This window comes from Protopterus annectens, chromosome 13.part0 (assembly GCF_019279795.1).
Source record: "Protopterus annectens isolate FY-2018-M chromosome 13.part0, PAN1.0, whole genome shotgun sequence".
Lineage (NCBI taxonomy): Eukaryota > Metazoa > Chordata > Ceratodontiformes > Protopteridae > Protopterus > Protopterus annectens.
This window is the reverse complement of record NC_056747.1, coordinates 408,582,411-408,601,232: the sequence shown is the minus strand read 5'-3', so window position 1 is coordinate 408,601,232 and position 18,822 is coordinate 408,582,411. Positions and strand designations below refer to the sequence as shown.

At 44.2% G+C, this 18,822-nt stretch overlaps 1 protein-coding gene across 2 annotated transcripts in view; it reads right to left on the bottom strand.

Annotated features, from left to right (window-relative positions):
* IFT22 (intraflagellar transport 22) overlaps positions 1-18,822 on the bottom strand; it is a 279,140-nt gene that overhangs the window by 184,537 nt on the left and 75,781 nt on the right. For both annotated transcript variants that reach the window (XM_044054036.1, XM_044054037.1), the window contains exon 2: positions 4,453-4,535. In XM_044054036.1, coding sequence (XP_043909971.1) covers positions 4,453-4,535 — 83 coding nt within the window. The remainder of the gene's footprint in view (positions 1-4,452; positions 4,536-18,822) is intronic.

The following is an 18,822-nucleotide window of genomic DNA, read 5'->3' as shown; positions in this document are numbered from 1 at the left end:
ACCAGACATTGCTGGCATCATCACCTATAGGCTGCTGTCTGACACTCTCCAAGTCATACTTCTGCTGTGCTGTTAGTATATTACAGACAATATTGACATACACCAAAGATTGCTGCCACAACCATGAAGACACATGAGCTGAACCAAAAACATGGGGGTATTTCTTACATTATGAAAACAAATGCACAACCCAATGATAATGCAGATATCACACCACCATGAGCAGACCAAGTGGTAAGTGACCCATGTACTGAGGTAGATGGTATGTGGAATGTTCACCAGCATGTGCCCACAGTGGTGACTACTCCCTTGTATGTAACAACTTCTGAGTATTTGCAGGACCATACACATAAAGGGCCATAATCCTTCCATAGTTCACAGCCTTCATCACACCAATAATAGAGTACAATGCACCCTTCTTCATGCAACTCCCTAGACATCTTCCAGGAATGCATAATGCAAATGTACCACCCTTGCCACAGCGAGTTCCCACACATCTTACTGGCCATACCTAGGTATTCTTATTCTATTACTTTCTTATGGTGCGGAACACCCATCAAGGTGATATAACAGATTTGTGTGCGATACCATGTACCAACTCCTTCACTCAGCGCTTTCTGGAATTCATAAATTCCAATGCCCTGGATCAACTTATCCACACCCCCACCAGGGGCACCAATATCCTAGACCTAGTCATTACCAACATGAGAGTGACTGATGTTCCACACCTGAAGTCAACTCCTCATTGGTCAGATCCGACCATAAGCTAATCACCCTAGATATCCACATCCTGCCCCCACCCCCCATTAAGGAAACCACGGTAAAAAAATTCTCCAAAGCCAACTTCATGCTTAAGACAGAAGTGGTGAACTTCATGACACCCATGCAGATGGACAATACAGTTACGACTGCTGAATCCTACGCAAATGCACTCTATAAGCACTTACACAAGTGCATGGATCGTGCTATCCCAAACAGAACCAAGACGCTATCCTCCAAAAAAAGGAAACCAATCTGGTGGTCCCCTGCCATAAACTCTACAACAGAAGGAAGAAATTGTTGCAAAAGAGAGTAAAATCCCATGAGTGGAGGAGCTCCCTTGGTCAGCCTCAGCAAGAAGCTGAGATCCCTTATAAGATCCTCCAAAGCTAGCTAGCTATGAAAACAAGATTGCCACTGACTAAGAACAACCGCAAAGCATTCTATAGCTATGTCAAGAATCTCAATGGCAACACCCAGATCTGCTTTGAGTTACAGCACAATGGCACAAAAATTACAGAACCAACTGATATTGCCAACATCCTGGCAGATAGGTTCAGTGCTAACTTTACCCCTTCTCACCCCCTAAAGGCCCATATCTATACAGGGAGAATTCAGAATCCCTGTAATCACAACCTCACAGGTAAAAGCAGCACTCTCTAAAGCCAAAAACACAGCATCCACGGGACCAGACAACATCCCAGGCTGCATTTTACACAAACTTCTGAACGAACTGGCTCCCCACCTAAGCACCATGTTCAATCATAGCCTCATGTCAGGCTTTGTGCCCACTGAATGGTGCACAGCAACAGTTATCCCACTCCACAAAGGGGGAATCTCCACTGATCCTAGGAACAATCGCCCTATTAGCCTGACAAGCCTGATCTGCAAGGCCACGGAACGTATCATCATGGAATTCATAAAGAAAGACATTGGTAACCTCCAAACTCTGGACCCCACCCAGTTCGAGTTTGTGAAAGGCAGATCTTGCCTCCTGAACCTGGTCGACTTCTTTGAGGCAGTCACCAAAGCCTTAGACGAGGGTAAGGTGGTTCACACAGCCTATCTTGACCTCCTCAAGGCTTTCGACACCATCCTCCATTCTGAAATTATAGCTAAACTCACTAAACTAGGTATAAATCCCTATGTCACAAGATCGGTTGCCAACTGGCTCACTGGCAGAACCCACACTGTAAAAGTTGCAGACTCCAAATCTGACTTCAAACCAGTGACAAGTGGAGTACCACAGGGTTCAGTCCTGGGACCGCTCCTGTTTGGTATCTACTTCTCTGAAGTACAGGCTAACACAGAAGGCCTCTGGCTAACAACGTTTGCAGAGGACTGCAAACTAGGAACTATAGTCGAGTCCCCAAATGATGTGGACATCCTACAGAAGGGCCTCACTGAGACAAATGCCTGGTGTCAGAGCCATGGCCTCAAGCACAATGCCAAAAAGTACATCATCATCTCCTTTGGTAAAAACTCTGTACCCATTAACTACCACACAGAAGGCAGTCTTCTTAACACCGAATGTGTGATAAGAGACCTTGGGACCCAGGTGGACAGTAGTCTCTCCTTTGATAATCACATTGTCACAGTAGTCAGGAAATCCTTCTACATGGCACAGCTCATCACAAAAGGGCTCTCATCCAGGAAAAAAAGAGGTCATTGTTCCCCTCTACGTGACACTCAGACCTGTTAGAGTACAATTCCCCTTTTGGAATGTACCTCACAAGACATCTGCAGCAGCTGGAAAGGTCACAGAAGTACCTCACAAAGAGAATTATTGGCCTCAAACAGATGTTCTACACTGATCGTCTCAAAAACCCTAGCTTAACTCTGTAGCATATCGCCTACTCCGAGGTGATCTCTGCCTAACATATAAAGCTATGTCAAACCCAGAGCTGTTGAACATGCTACACCTAAAGACATCCAAATCCCTCTGAGCTACATGCTCTAGGGACCTAAATCTTGTCACCACAATAAACAGGACTTGCTGGAGGGCTAGATTCCTGTCCCAGAGACTTCCCATACTCTGGAACAAGCTACCCATCTATGTAAAGCAAAGTTCCTCATTCACACACTTCATGAAAAATCTTGATGAGTGGACGGGAAATAGGAAATACACCCTGAGGACCACTTCTGTGGCTCTGCTCGACAGGGGCACAGGAAATTAACTTTCTTGGGTTGGCGTAAGCCAGGGAACTTTGTTGGCTAGGCTTACTTATGCCCTTCGGCCAATAGCCTAGTACCTACCTATGAACCTGTTCCAGTAAGTACATACATAGCGGTTTGACAACATTGATGATATGAGTTCCATTTGTGACAGTGTGGATTGTGCCATATACATGCCATGCACACCTGTCAGCTTGCCTGGATCGATCATAATATCACATGAAGGCATAGCAGTGTCCCTCCTAACATCTCTAGCAAATGTTACATTGTCAGGATAGTGTGCTTGCCTACCCTCATCGATTGCTGACATCTCATAATGTTTGTGCAAGTGTGCTTGTGAGGAGCTATCTATGATCACTCAATCACATATGTTATGACATAGACGGGGGATAACTGGTGGTATTAGTCTGATATTCTCCAATATTGTGCGTGCTTTTGTTTACTGTTGTCCATGAGCCTGTAACTATCCATCCTACTTGGTGGAGACCTGTGCTGACATTAGTCATATTCAGACAACTCATTCTCATTCCGCACAGCTTCAAAATATGGACCTAACCCATACTGCATACAACATCCCCAATATATGTCCTCTCCACTATTCATGTCATGATGCTTATATCACAAATGCATCCTTCTCCATTGTTACATCACGTTGTGCGATGGTCACATAATATACATTTCCACTGTGCAGTCCATACTGTATCATGTCAACATGTGATTAGTGTTCCTGCTACAACTGTTTTAATTTACATATCCTCATCTGCTATACATTAAGATGTTTCATCTGGCCTCTTTCCCTGTGTTCATTCCTATAATTCATCTGTGTTCCTATTCAATACACACACTTTCCCTGTTTATTTTTACATGGCAGTCCATGTACCATTACAAATCATTTACGCAACTTTTCTACAGAATGACTAAAATGAGACTCCACAATACTATGTACTGCATACATTGTCCTGTAATACGTTTGGACCATATACATTTGTATTATACTAACCCTGGTAATCACTGTGGCACACTGCGCAATCCCACAGACCTAGTTTGCTCGTAGGTAAACAGGTCTACCCGTCTGCTGCTATCTGTGATACTTTACACTGTTTCCTGGCTGGCAACTCTGCTGCTAGCTATGAAACCACACTTGTTTACATTTAAGCATAGTACATGGCATGGATATGTAATTAGCACTGCTGCTCACCATGCAAAAATGTAAACTCCATGCGGGCTTCGTGCAAAGCCTACAAGAAGTTTACTGAATCCCCAGGAATATTTTTAAATGGCTAGTTTAATGTTATTCTCTTTCTAGCTAAACATACGTAGAGGCAAGTACATCTACACAACACATCTTGAATCATGGGAAAGTACACTACATATTTGCAAGATTAACAAGTTATTGCATACAAAAGTTTACAAGCAAAACAAACTCTGAAGAAGCAGAAATAAAGAAAATATGCAGCAACTTTAATGTACATATACTATGGTATAAAACAATATTCTTTTTTTTTTTTTTCAGATTACCTTACTCCTTGAGTTGGACTGTATTCACCACCAATGGTTTCTGTAGCATCTGACAGGAAGTTAGACAAAACTGTTTTTCCACACTATCAGAAACAAAATAAGGTAAAGTTATGTCCTCTATACATGAAAAGAAGAAAACAATTTATCTTGTATTAGTAGATATATTTGATTAGCTTTATTTTGTAATCATTTACACGGAAGAATGTAATATTACAGAATGACATTGACAGTTAAAATGTATATGTAATGCATGTGGGGACAGCATAATTCAGACAAATGCCAAGCATGCTCATCTGTGGACTAGTCCTTTGTTCTTTTAGATGAACATTCAAGGCTGAAAGGTCAGCAAACCAACTTAACTGTTGTCATCATATATTCCTGAGAATTCATCGCAGGTGCTTCTGAGCCAAGCTGATCCACAAGTAATCATTGGCTCACTTAGTGAGACAGATCCAGTACTAAGTATGATAACAGTGATCCAGCTTTGACCATGGACTTGGGGAAGTGAGACTAGAAAAAGGTACACATCCCAGATAATGGTCACTTCTTTTGAAGGTAGGATCTCAGTGATAAATCAGCCATCAAGGAGACAATGAGGGGCAGCAGTAAGCAAAAAAGTCAAGCAAGGGCACTGCTGATGTGGGCCAATGCATACAAACCCTTGTTGAACCAAACTTTTGTTGGCATCTGTTAGTGCAAAATCCCTGGTAAAGGAACAAAAATGTTATAATTTTTCATACGGACACTAACAACTCTCTGCATTCATCATTAAAAAAAAAAAAACACCACTCAATTAGGGAAGCTTACTAATGGAAAACAGAAGCTTATAAATTGAACTTCAATGGGTCTACGGTGGAAAGACCAAGTTAAAAGTAAAACATGAAAGCTGCTTGCCAAGCCCAAGGGTTGTACAGAAATCATATGTGAGGAAGTAATAAATGAAAGCGAAAGGAAATTTATTTACTCTATGAAAAAAGAATTGGCCATTTTATGCAGGCTGCATAAGGAGAAGTTTAGTATGAATCTAGTTGTGACTACAATGTACTTTATTCCAGTGAGATGAAGAAAAGCTTGCATATTAGTTAGGAGAAAGGAGAGATATATATAATGGTTTGACAAGGCATGGAGATGATGATGTTTCACAGAAGAGTAATTTCAAGTTTGAAGTTTTAGAAGGTATTTCTAACGGTTAAAGATATTGCATTTTTAATAATCAACTAATGTTTTATGAGACAAAATAAAGTATTTTTAATCTACTGAAATAAGAGTAAATTATTCCTTTTCAGTTAAACGTGCGTTACTGAATGAGGGGTGGCTGAAACTTCTTTTATTAAAACACACCTGAAACTAATTTAATTTATGAATGCTGTATATAGGGTGTTAAAGTACATCATATAGTGTCACAGCAGCGTTTTAATGTTTTAGCTCAGAAAGAAATATGTAGTGTTTAACAGCTTACTATTTTATTTAATGAATAAAGTTTATTCAGCATTTGTGTTGCCAATTTTTATTTATTTTACTGAAATAATAAGGTACAATTTACAGTTTATCTTGGCCTCTAGTTTAAAAAAAAAAGAAAATCAGTTTGCAGTAAAGATGGGGACTCAGTTGAGGATGTGAAGGCAGCACTACAGACAGGTTCAATACTTTTAAGAGAATAAACAGTTGGAACAGACTCTATACCATGGTAGCTAGAGGCTTGATTTTTGCTCTCTGTACAATTTTCCATTGTTTTCTGCAAAATGAGAACAATGACTCAATGCGAAGAGGTTTTTTTTTCTTTTTTTAATATTTCCAACTTTAAAAGGACTTGTAAGCATCAAGGCTGCTTAGTTTCTGCTTTCTAGTTAGAGAAGCAAAAGTTTCTTCAACTGACTTTGGAGTGGAAGCTGACACTAACACCACAAGAACCCCAGGGTTGCTGACCTAAAATGGATCAGTTTCTGTGGCATCAAATTATTTTATACATCTTTTCTGTGCTGATTCTTGGTTGTGTCATTAAACTTCCAGCACATCAGGCAGGATAAGACATGCCTAACACTTAAGCAAATTAATTATTTACTGCGTTTGTCAGCAGGATGATCTGCTTATTGCAAGAGCATTTACATTTACTGGGAACCATAAATTAAACTGCAGAGCCTATACCCAACAAGTCTAAAGAAAAATATATTTTTTTCTTTCCCCAGCAAAAAAAGAAAATAAAGGAATTATTTCATTAAATAGTATTTGCCAGTAAAAATGTCAGCAAAAGCTAGTAGTAGTCTGGGGCCATTTTCACTGTTCAGTGTTTGTGTATTCCGTGGTGGTACAGCGGTAGCATTGTTACCTCACAGCAAGAGGTTCTCTCGTTCAATTCTTGGCTTGGCTTGGGAGTGCCTTCTGTGTGGAGTCTGCATGTCCTCCCCGCGATTGGGTAGCGTTCAAAAGACATGCGTGCGTAAATGGGCATGCCTTCGTTGAAGGTTGGGCATCGAGCTGGCACCTCGACATTTCGTAGAAATCTGTCAATCATTAGCGGACCGGAGTTTCACTGTGGCGACCCCTTACCGGGAAAAAGCCGAAAGACAAACAACAGTGTTTGTGAAAATCTTTTTCTGGGGAGGGGGTGGTGAAACTGACAGGCAGGTGGGAACAGGGTTTTATGGATTGTGGGAATGGGTCTATAACCTTGGGCAGTTATGTGCCAAGGGGTCCTAATACCTTAAGCATATGGTGGGAGAATTGATAGAGTCTGTTAGAAGGTTCCAAGCAGTCTGACTTGGATTTTTTTTCCAGGTTTTGACTGCTTAACATGCTAAAGTTTCCGAGGATGATTTTATTCTGAAGCTGCCTAACACATACTGAATTATCTTTAGACCTCTCAGTTATCCCTACATATACTTCCAAGACAGTGTATTCATACTGACAGTCTCAACTAAGAATTTCACTCCACAAGAAGCTCAAAGAAAAGAATGCCACAGTAAATAGTATTTCTCTCTTAAACCTTATTATGTAACATATTTGTACAGGAAAGTGTTTGAAGGAACACAAAAAGAAGTTGTCTTACCATAACGTTCCATCTGTATTGTTGATCCTCATTCAGTCATTACGCATGGATATCGGTTCCGACCTCGGAACAGAGCCAGCCATTTTCCAAGCTCGCGTCAGCTTCAAACTCTCGAGCTAAACTCTTACCCATAACCCCCCCCCCCTCTCCCTGTTACCTCAGATTGAGTTTGTAAGTGAAAAGAAAGTAGAGGCTACCTCTGGTCAAATAACCTAAGAGAATCGGATGGTGAGATCCACTAGAAGCCACAGGAGGGAGAAGGAGGGAGGGTCGTAATGACTGAAAGAGGATCAACAATACAGATGAAACGTTACGGTAAGACATAACTTCATCTGATATTGTTAATCCTCGTTCATTCCTTGCGCATGGGACAGAGTCCCCAGCTACCTCTATTCCTGGAAGGCTCTCATGGAAGGACATTCCTGAGCACCATAGAACTGAAAGATGCTCTTCCCCTGGAGGCCAAATCCAATTTATAATGATTGATGAAGGTATGAGGCGTAGCCCAAGTTGCAGCTGCACAGATGTCATGTAAAGAAGCTATGGTATGGAAGGCAGCAGAAGTTGCCACCAACCTTGTTGAATGAGCTTTCATGGTAGTAAGCAACGAGATATTACGTTGTGTATAAATGAAGGTCACACAGTCCTTCAACCATCTAGCTAATCTGACCTTAGCAACAGCAGATCCTAATCTAGGTCCAGAAAAGGCCAAAAATAACTGGTCAGATTTACAAAGGGACCTAGTCCTGTTTAAGTAAAAACAGATTTGCCTGTGGATATCTAGGGTATGTAGGCAATACTCTCCTCTGTTTGAATGATTGGGAAAGAAAACTGGCAATTCAATGGTTTGATTAATGGACATTTCAGAGATCACTTTTGGCAGAAATGATGGATTAGTTCTGAGAGACACTATCTCTATGAAATATCAAGTATGGACTCTTGATACATAAAGCTTGAAGCTCAGAAATACGTCTGGCAGAAGTAATGGTGACCAAAAACAAGGTTTTCCATGACAAATGCTTGAGGTCGCAAGAAAAAGCTGGTTCGAAGGGTGGCATTGTCAGAGCTTGTAGAACTAATGATAAATCCCATGGTTGAATAGGTTCTCTAAAAGGTGGCTTCAGATGACTCACACCTTTTATGAAGGTCTTGCACAATTTGTGGGACACAAGAGAAATCTTGGACACCCTCATGGAAATTAGAAATTGCAGCCAAATGAACTCTAATGGTAGAGGCCGATAGACCAGATTGGAAAAGGTCGTCCAGGTAGTCTAGTATTATCGACACTGGTGCTGAGAAGGGATCTATTTGTTTATCTTTCAGCCAACAGGTAAATCTTTTCCACTTGCTCAGATAAGTAATTCTAGTAGAAGACTTATGAGATGCAATGAGAATGTCACGTACTGGTAAAGAAAGATAATTCTGCCTGGCAATCAAGGGAATTGGAGTAGCCAAGCTGTGAGCTTCAGGCTGGTCAAGTTGGGATGAATCAGGTTCTGTGGATGTGAGATCAACTCCAGGGTTGGATGGAGAATCCATGGTCGACCTAGTAGGTGAGGCCAAAGGAAGGGGAACCAAATCTGTAGAGGCCAATATGGTGCTATGAGGATCACCTTGCTCTTCAACCAACGGGCTTTCTTCAGAAACTGGGGAATGAGGGGAAAGGGTGGGAATGCATACAGAAGACCTGAGGGCCAATCGTGGACTAGAGCATCCCTGGGTGACTGTCCTGGAGGGGGAATCAGGGCGAAGTAGTTGCTGCATTTGTAGTTGGTCGGGGATGCAGAGAGGTCGCAGCAAGGACGGCCCAAGCGGCGGAAGATCTCCGCCGCTATCAAGGGGTTCAGGGACCACTCGTGAGGTTGAAGAATGCACCTGCTGAGTCTGTCTGCTATCACGTTGGAACTCCCGGGAATGTGTGTTGCTGAATAAAACTGTTGGTAGCCATCGCCCATTGCCATATCCTCATGGCCTCTCGACAAAGGGGGTAAGATTTTGTTCCACCTTGCTTGTTGATATACCAGACCCACCACCATGTTGTCTGACTGAATCACAATCGTCCCAGATGGCAGCAGGGGGTGGAATGCTTGCAACGCCAGAAGCACCACCCTAAGCTCTAGAACATTTATATGCAGATGGGCCTTCAGTTCGGACCAAGTGCCTTGGACTGTCTGTCCCTGACATAGCCCCCACCCCATCAGGGAGGCATCTGTGGTCACTGTGGCCTTGGGTTGCTCGGGGGAGAAGGGGCGAGACTATTGTGACAGATTGTGTATCATTCACCAATTTAAATCCTGTTTGCACCCCTGGGTTACTCGAATCATGGCTGGAAGAGGATGCTGAAAGGGATACCATTGGGTGAGCAGTAGCCATTGTAGAAGCCTCATGTGAAACCTGGCCAGGGGGACAATGGTGATGAAGGCTGCCATGGAACCAAACAGCTGTAGAACCGTGTGAGCCATGGATTTCTCCCTTGAAAGGATTGGAATCAGTTGTTCCTTTATCCTTAAAATTATGTGCTCTGGAATGGCAGCTCTGCAGTTCTTTGTGTCCAAGATAACCCCTATAAATTCTGTCACCTGAGATGGAGTGAGATTGGATTTTTGCCAGTTTATGGTTATGCCTAGTCTTTGTGCAGCGAGGAGAGAGTATGCCAGGGCTTCTTCTAGTAGATGTCTGGTGGGGGCGGAAATGAGCCAGTCGTCTAGGTATGGAAACACCTGGAATCCTTGAAGTCGCAAGTGAGCTCTGACGACTGCCATGCACTTTGTGAACACTCTGGGGGCTGTAGAGAGTCCAAAGGGCAGTACTCTGAACTGGTAGTGACTGGCTCCCGCAAGGAAAGGCAGAAATCTTCTTGATGGCCTGTCCACTTTTATGTGGTAGTACGCATCCTGAAGATCTATCGAGCACATCCAATTGTCTTTTTCCAAAAGCAGGAGGATAGACTGTATTGTGACCATCTGGAATTTTTGTACTCTCACAAACTTGTTCAATACACTGAGATCCAAAATTGATCTCCAGTTCTCGGTTTTCTTTGGCACCAAAAATAGTCTTGAGTAGAATCCAGATCCTATCTGGTCAGGAGGGACTATTTGGCGACTCTCTTTCTTAGCAGCTTTTCTATCTCTAGTGCAGCTTCTTCCCTTTGACTGGGTGGAACTTCGGGAAGGTTTTTTGATGGGTCAGGAGAAATATCGAAGGGGATATGATTACCTCTGGTTATAATCCTTTGTACCCAAGAATCGGTGGTGATGGTTAGTCAGGCAGAAGGGTACAAGGAGAAACGACCCCCAACCACCTCCAGAGGAAAGGAGTTGGGCTGCTCTTCAGGAGCGCTGGTAGGGTTGGCCAGGGAAAGAGTCCCTGGAACCCTGGTTACGCGGACCCCCTCTGCCCTGAAAGGAGAGTCTTTACTGCGAGTTTCCCCCCTCTGCCTCTAGGGGAGAACTTGGCCTGTGTGTCACGGAAAGGACCCAGAGATTTCTTGCACCATATCTTCCCACTCTTTTGGTTTTGGGAGAAAGCACGTTATGGGGAAGAATAACGGTCACCTACAGCAGAAAGGGTCTTACCGTCCTGTTCGCATCTGACCAGTGTGCTTTTAACTTTGGGTCCAAACAATGAAGAGGTAACAATGGGAGCGTTAAGAAAGGAAGCCTTAAAGGTTTACGCGAAATTGCACAAGCGCATCCAGGCGTGTTGTCTCAAGACCACAGCTGAACCCGCTGCTCTAGCTGTTCCTTCTGATGCGTGAGATATCAGTAGCATAGAGGAGTTAGATATTGACTCAATAGCGGCCAGCTGAGAGGCCACTTTGTCACGGACATCAGACACGGCACTAGCCAAGGTTTCAGAGAGCTCAGAAATCAGATCCCTTTGAAGCCTGGTAAAGTGTGCCATATAATTCAGGGACCGGATCGTAAAAGTCTCTGATGCAAAGGTGCACTTCCCTATCCTGTCCAGGGCCTGGGACTCTGTTAGGCAGATGGACAGTCTGGCTTTCTTCTTCTGCCAGACCCTTTTTTGCTGCGGCCGCCACCACCAAAGCATTCACAGGAAGACCTTTTGACCAATGGGGATCCGTAGCAGGAGGGGACAAAATCGTATCTGGCCTACGGGGAACAGCTTTGATGGTGTCAGGAGCTTTCCAAGCATGCTGCACGATAAGCCGGACAATTTCATCGGCAGGTGGAGTAACCCAGGAGGTAGGGGGCAGGGCGCGAAAGGCCTGCAGGAACACAGATTCCTCAGAGGTCGGATTAGAGGACTGCCAGTCACCTCTCTGCTTCAGGATTTCGAGGATATCACCAAAGGATACCTCAGAGGGTGACCAAAGGGATCCTTCCCCCCTCATCAAAATTAGTGTCTTCAGTGAGGGACTCCTCTGTGGAGTCCATGTGTTTCCTCTTACATGAACTTTTCCGGTGGACTTCCTCAACGGGAGAAGCTGGGGAAGACAGCGGAAAAGGGGTTTCCTGTGGGAATATGTCCTAAGGCCCTTGCACCCGGTGTCCACTCAGTGCGACGTGTGAAACCAGTGTACCAGAGGAGGGCAGAGGGACAGACAGTCCAGTATCGCCAGCAACAGTGAAAGCCTTCTCCATCAGTTGGAAGGCTGGTCCACCTGAAAAGGAGTGAATGTCCAGGACAGGGGTCACCCCTCCCCTAAGTGGGTCAGCCTGCCGACCCGGACTCCCCGGATGGCTGTGGAGCAGCAAATGATGCGCGTCACAACTGACATCCTGGGTCGTAGCAAAACTTTCCTGCCATGAAGGCAACTGCGGTTCCTTAGTGAGATCCATAAAGGGAACCGCAGAAGGGGAAGACTGTGCTACATCCATGGACTTCAAAGACAATGAAGGAGGAGAATAAGGAGGGGTCTTTGGAGATGGGTGATCACCTCCCAAGGAAGGATAGTTCCTGGGGTGTGGGATACCTCTGGCCAAGAGCACCTGATCCACAAGATGCAACACATAGTGTTCAGAAAGGCTTCTAGTGGACCTCACGGAGACTGAGGGAGAAACAGGCCTGTCCACAAAAGAGGCAAACTCAGTGCCCATCTCACCAGTCCGCACCGAGAGCAATGGTGCAGAGAGTGACTGGACTATGGGTGTCTGCACCGAAGAAGTCATCGGTGCCGAGGTCATGGTCTGCACCGACACAGCGATCGGTGCCGAAGTGGTTGTCGGTACCGAAGCTGGAACCGACAAAACTGAAGTCAAGAATAAGGACGTCGGTTCAGAGTAAGATGTCGGAGCTGACGTGGTCAAGGTCTGCGCCAACTGAGTGGTCGGTGCCGATACAGTAGTAATAGTCTGAACCGAGGAGCCCCTCGGTGCCGATATAGTGAAGGCTGCAGGATAAGACGGAGCAGAGATCACTAATGGAGCCGAAGACCTCGATGCCAAAGGTCTAGGCACAGCAAGCACTGGGGTTTTGGTTTTGGTTGGTGGGAGTCTCCCGCCGGGAACGAAGGTAAAGATTTAGCCTTGGTAGGAACATCCAAAATTTTCTTATGGGCTCTAGGAGGGGTTGAGGCCTCTGACCCAGAAATAGCCTTTGAAAAGGGAGATTTAAGAAGTCCCTTCAGCAACAACTTGTTTTTCCTTTCTAACAAAGCTCTATTAGAAAAATTTTCACAGATAGTACAGGGCGGGTCAACAGATAAGTGGGACACCCCCAAACAATAAATGCAGAAAGAGTGCGCATCATATGTAGGTAATTTGTGTCCACAATCAGAACACCATTTAAACCCCAGACTACCTTTCTTATCTGCCATGACAGAAAAAGTAGACAGTCGAAAAGGGTACCAGCAATGGTACAAAAGAATCCCCGAAGGTATGGGAAAAAAAAAAAAAAAAAAAAAAAGGGAATATTACCAACGATGGTAAGGGGGAGAAATACCTCGCGGTAAAAAAGTAGAGAAAAGAGAAGAAAAACTCAAGAAATTATGGTCGCTAGATGCGATAGGGTAAGAGACAATGAAATAGAAACTTTTCTGACAGAAAAAGTAATATAAATGACTACTTGACAACAAATAAAGTACAGTTTTGTACCTACCATAAATGTAGATGTTCGAAGATCCACATTGCTGCAGTCCTTACATATGGGTAGTCCGCTGTCCTCGGTCAGCCCGAATACCAAAGTATTAGGCTGACGTCGGTCATGGGCGCTCAGATCTGACATCAGAGCGTCAGGGTATAAAAGCACATGACCGACGTCATATCCTCAGTCTTTTCGTGCCCCAGATGTCAGAAGGCCCTAAAAAGAAAGGCCACAGCCCAAAAACAGGATACCTCCCAAAAACCTGCCCAACAACAACCATCACCCAAACCATATAACCATGCCAAACTACAGAGGGGAAGGAGGGAGGGTTAATTGGACTGCAGCAATGTGGATCTTCGAACATCTACATTTATGGCAGGTACAAAACTGTACTATGTTCTTCATCTCACATTGCTGCAGTCCTTACATATGGGTAGAATCCCAAAGCAGAGGTAAAGGGAGGATGGCAAAATCATAAAGCATTAGGGGCTGCTAAAATGCCCTGTAATATTGCAGTGGCAAATCCAGCCCTAGACTTAGAATAAAGAGGAAGGTGGTAATGCATGGAAAAAGTATGTACTGAACTCCAAGTGGCTGCTTCCAAAATATCTTTTGTAGCTACCCCCCTTAGAAAAGCAGTAGAAGTGGCAGTAGCTCTAGTGGAATGAGGTCTGATTCCAGCCGGAATCTCCTTACCATGATGGGAATAACAGAAAGAAATACAAAACCCAATCCATGTAGAAATAGTTTGTTTTGAAACAGGTTTTCCCTGAGAACCCAAAGCAAAAGAAACAAACAACTGCTGAGACTGCCTGAACCCCTTGGTTCTGCTCAAATAATAACGTAACTGCCTGTGAATATCCAAAGTATGCAAAATCTTCTCCCCTTTATTTTGGGGGTTTGCATAAAAAGTAGGCAAATGAATAGTTTGGTTCAAGGCCACACTAGAAACCACTTTAGGCATAAAGGAAGGATTAGTACGCAAAGATACCCTATCCTTATGAAAAATCAGGAAAGGTTCCACTGCCATAAGGGCCTGTAATTCAGAAACCCTTCTTGCAGAGGTAATGGCCAACAAAAAAGCAGTCTTCCATGATAAATACTTTAACTCGGCAGTAGCTGCAGGCTCAAAAGGTTGTAGAGTAAGCTTTTCCAACACAAAATTGAGATCCCAAGCAGGAGTAGGAGCTCTACGTGGGGTCTTATGTTCTTTGCCCCTCTAAGAAATTGCTTAAACAAAGGATGGGAAAATAAAGGAGGGTCACAGTCATAGTGAGCAGAAATGGCTGCAGCATGAACCTTTATCGAGGAGAAAGACAAACCCTTGTCCAATAACTCAGTAAGATATTGAAGAGAAACACTTAAATCAGGCTTGGAAACATCAAAGTCCTTTGCTTTGCTCCAAAGAAAAAATCTCCTCCATTTATCAGCGTAAACTTTCCTTGTACTAGGCCTTCTGGCCTCCAAAATAACATTCAAAACTTGTTGTGGAAGCTGAGACCCTCCAGGGTCTAAAACAGAATATGCCAAGCTGTGAGATGCAGAGACTGAATCTTGACATTGAGGAAGTGATTGCCCTCCTGAGACAAAAGATGCAGAATCAAAGGCAGAGGCCATGGAGGCTCCTGCACAAACTCCTCAGTAGTGGATACCAGTGCTGTCGAGGCCAATCCGGCTATCAGAATCATGGATGGCTTGTCTATTCTGGCCTTCAGGAGTACCTTGGGAATGAGAGGCAGAGGTGGAAAGGCATAGACATGAAGATTGCTCCAACTGAATGTTAGAGCATCCACCTTCCAAGCTGTGGGATGAAACATTTTGTGCAAAACTTTGGCAACTGGTAATTTAGTGGAGAAGCGAACAGATCTATGTCTGGAGTCCCCATAACACTGTCAACTTTTGAAACACATGAGGATCCAGTTTCCACTCGTGAGGATCCACAATTTGTCTGCTCAACACATCCGCTAAGGAGTTCTGTGCTCCTGGTAGAAACCTTGCCTGAAGATTGAGGTGTAAACTGAGAGCAGTCTCCCACAAAATCATCGCTTGCCTGCAAAGAGGGTACGAATGGGTTCCCCCTTGCTTGTTGATGTACCACATGACAGTAGTGTTGTCTGTTTGAATCAACACCTGTCCTGGGTGAAGTAAATCCTTGAAAGCCATCAATGCAAATTGGACTGCTAACATCTCCTTCAAGTTGATATGCAAATGTTGAAGTCTGACAGGCCACGTGTCTTGCACCCATTTTCCATTGAGGTGTGCTCCCAAAGCCTTGTCTGAGGCATCTGTCGTTAGAATCTGACTCGCCTCTGGTCGGGTCACAGAGAGTCCCTTGTTTAGGTGACATTCCTGAGCCCACCACAAAAATTCTTTCTGAATGCAAGGTATTATCTGAATGACAGTGTCTAGATCTTGGCAGTGTTGTGTCCATACATTTTGAGATACCATTGAAGCTTCCTCATATGCAGTTTGGCATTGGGAAGCACCAGAATACAAGATGCCATGAACCCCAAGGCTTGAAGGACTGTCCTTGCAGTCAGCCTGGACTGTAGAGACATTTGATGGAAATAAAGAGAAAGGCTTCTTTGTTTGTCCGGGGTCAAAAAGGCCATCTGGGAAGCTGTATTCAGTCTCACACCCAGAAAGCACATGTCCTGAGAGGGTACTAGACTGGACTTTGTTTCGTTCACAGAATACCCTAGGCATCTTAACACTACCATCACATACTGTAGATGATGCAGAAGTTCGCCTTTGTGTTGTGCAATAATCAGGCAATCGTCCAAATAAGGATAAATCTGTATTCCTCTTAACCTGAAAAAGGCTATCACTGGAGCCAGAACCTTTGTGAACACTCTGGGCGCAGTAGATAAGCCAAAGGGCAATGCAGAGAACTGATAATGTAAATTTCCAGCCCAACGCAGGTACCTCCTGCAACTGGGCCTGATAGGAACATGAAGATAAGCCTCTTTGAGATCCAGAGTTACCATCCAGTGATCTTTTCCCAACAGAGGTAAAAGCTGTTGTAACGTCAGCATTTTGAACTTTGGAATGTCCAGATAAGTGTTGAGGATAGATAAATCCAAAATTGGTCTCCACGTGTTCCCTTTCTTTGGTACTAGAAACAGGCGAGAATAAAATCCTAGTCCCACTTCTGACAGAGGAACTGGCTGTATAGCCCCTATTTGAAGAAGTAAAGAAATCTGCTTGTGAGCCTCTATCCTTTGCCGAGGAGGAACGTCTGGCATGCCTTTGAAAGGAGGCAATGTATGGAAATAGAACTTGTAGCCTCGGTTTATAATGTCCAATACCCATTTGTCCTGGGTGACTAAAAGCCAGTTTTGCTTGAAGAGTGCTAACTTTCCTCCCAAAGGAGCTGCCAGGGAAGAAGAATCTGGCAGCTGAAAATGCAGGTCATTGGGCCTGTTTACAAAAGGACTGGCCCCTGCCCTCACCTGCAGATTGTGCAGGTGAACTCCAAGTTCTAGGCCTGAATGTACTGTGAGCTCTGCCCCTGCCACGTCTAGATCTACCCCTAGACTGAGAATCAGAAGAAGGGTAGGTCCACCCTTTAGTAGGCCAATTTCTACTAAACTTTGGAGGTTGCACCTGCAAAAAATCTTTAACAGTCTGCATGGACTTAGCCTTGTCTTCCATTTTCTTCAAAACCGACTCCACAGAGGGACCAAACAAAACTTCAGACTGTAAAGGGGCATCCAGAATTCTAGTTTTAACATGCTCGGACAAATTCTGATCCTTAAGCCAGGCGTGCCTCTGAAGAACTGAACCAGTGGCAGCCACCCTAGAAGAGGCCTGTACAGCATCAAAACCACACTGCAAAGAATGCTTACCCACCTGTTCAGAGACATGTACTAAATCCTGCAATTCTTTACACTCTATGCCCTCTGCCAAAGCATCCACTTTAGATTTTAGCTGAGAAAGGAGGTAATTCTGATATTTCAACATATGAAACTGGCAATTTAAAGCCCTCATTGCTAAAGTAGAAGAGGTATACACCTTCTTACCCCATCTATCCAAAGCTCTAGCTTCCTTATCTAGAGGAACCGGATTCTTTACAACAGAAGCTCTAACACCCTTAGGCCCCTGACTAATAGTTTCTGGGTCCGCCCTAGGACTCTCATACAGATATTTATGAGCCTCAGGCACCCTGTAATACCTGTCCGGTTTAACTGGCGCAGGAGGCAAAGAATCTGGATTAAGGGAAGCCTCCGAGAAAACATCTTGAACAACATCCAAAACAGGAGGTATAGCCAAGGGTCTATGCTGTGGTAAAACAAGAATTCCCTAAGCCTCTTCCGTGAATCAGAGAAATCCTGTCCTTCCCACTTAAAATGCTCCCTCATGGAATGCAGAGTTTCTGAAAATGAAAAATCCTCTGGAGGAGAAGCAGAAGGAGTGGAATCCTCTGCGTCAGAATCCGAATAAGGGGGAAAATCTAGAATATCTTCAGCAGAAGAGTCTGAGTCATCTGAGGCCTGATCCAAACTTTCCAACTCTGGCTCCACCTTGGGCCTCTTATCAGGAGGGGGCATAGAACCTCTAATTAAAGTAATCAAATCTTCTGCCATTTTAAGCATGTGCTTTTTAGGCACAGACCCTGAAGTACCTGGAGGGACACCAGAGGAAGGCAAAACAGACCTGCCCTTAGAAGAAACCTTAGAAATAGTAGCAGAAGGCCTAACCACCTTAGGCATAGAAGGGAGAACAGTAACCTGAGAGGCCCCATCAGCTTGACCCGACTCCTGTGAGGCCACATCCTGCAAAATCAAAGGTTCACCCTGAGACTCAACAGAAACTTCAGCCGGATCCACCTGCTCCACTGTAGTTTCTGCATGACCGGAGTCCGAAATGGACGAATCAACCTGTCTAGGTTTCAAGGATTTGTCTTTGCGCTTCTTCGTGGAAGCGGGCGTCGGAGGATCCGACGGCATATTATAATTACACCGCTTACCAAAGACTAACCTAGCACAATCTAACCTTCTTTTTATAGTGCACTTATTAAACCTAGCACAAAACCGACACCCGACTACGTCATGGTCCGGTCCCAAACAAGGAATGCAAAGAGAGTGATAATCCCTATGCGGTATCTGTTTCCCACAAGAAATACAATTATTCACTTTTTCTGACATCCGGAATTAACTGAGGCAAGAAAAAACAAAAATATTCCCCAACGGGGTACTTAGCCCAACTTGGTTTCGGTCTGAAACTCAGAATACGAAAATTTCAGAACGCCGAACGGCACTTGCAACGCTGCTTCT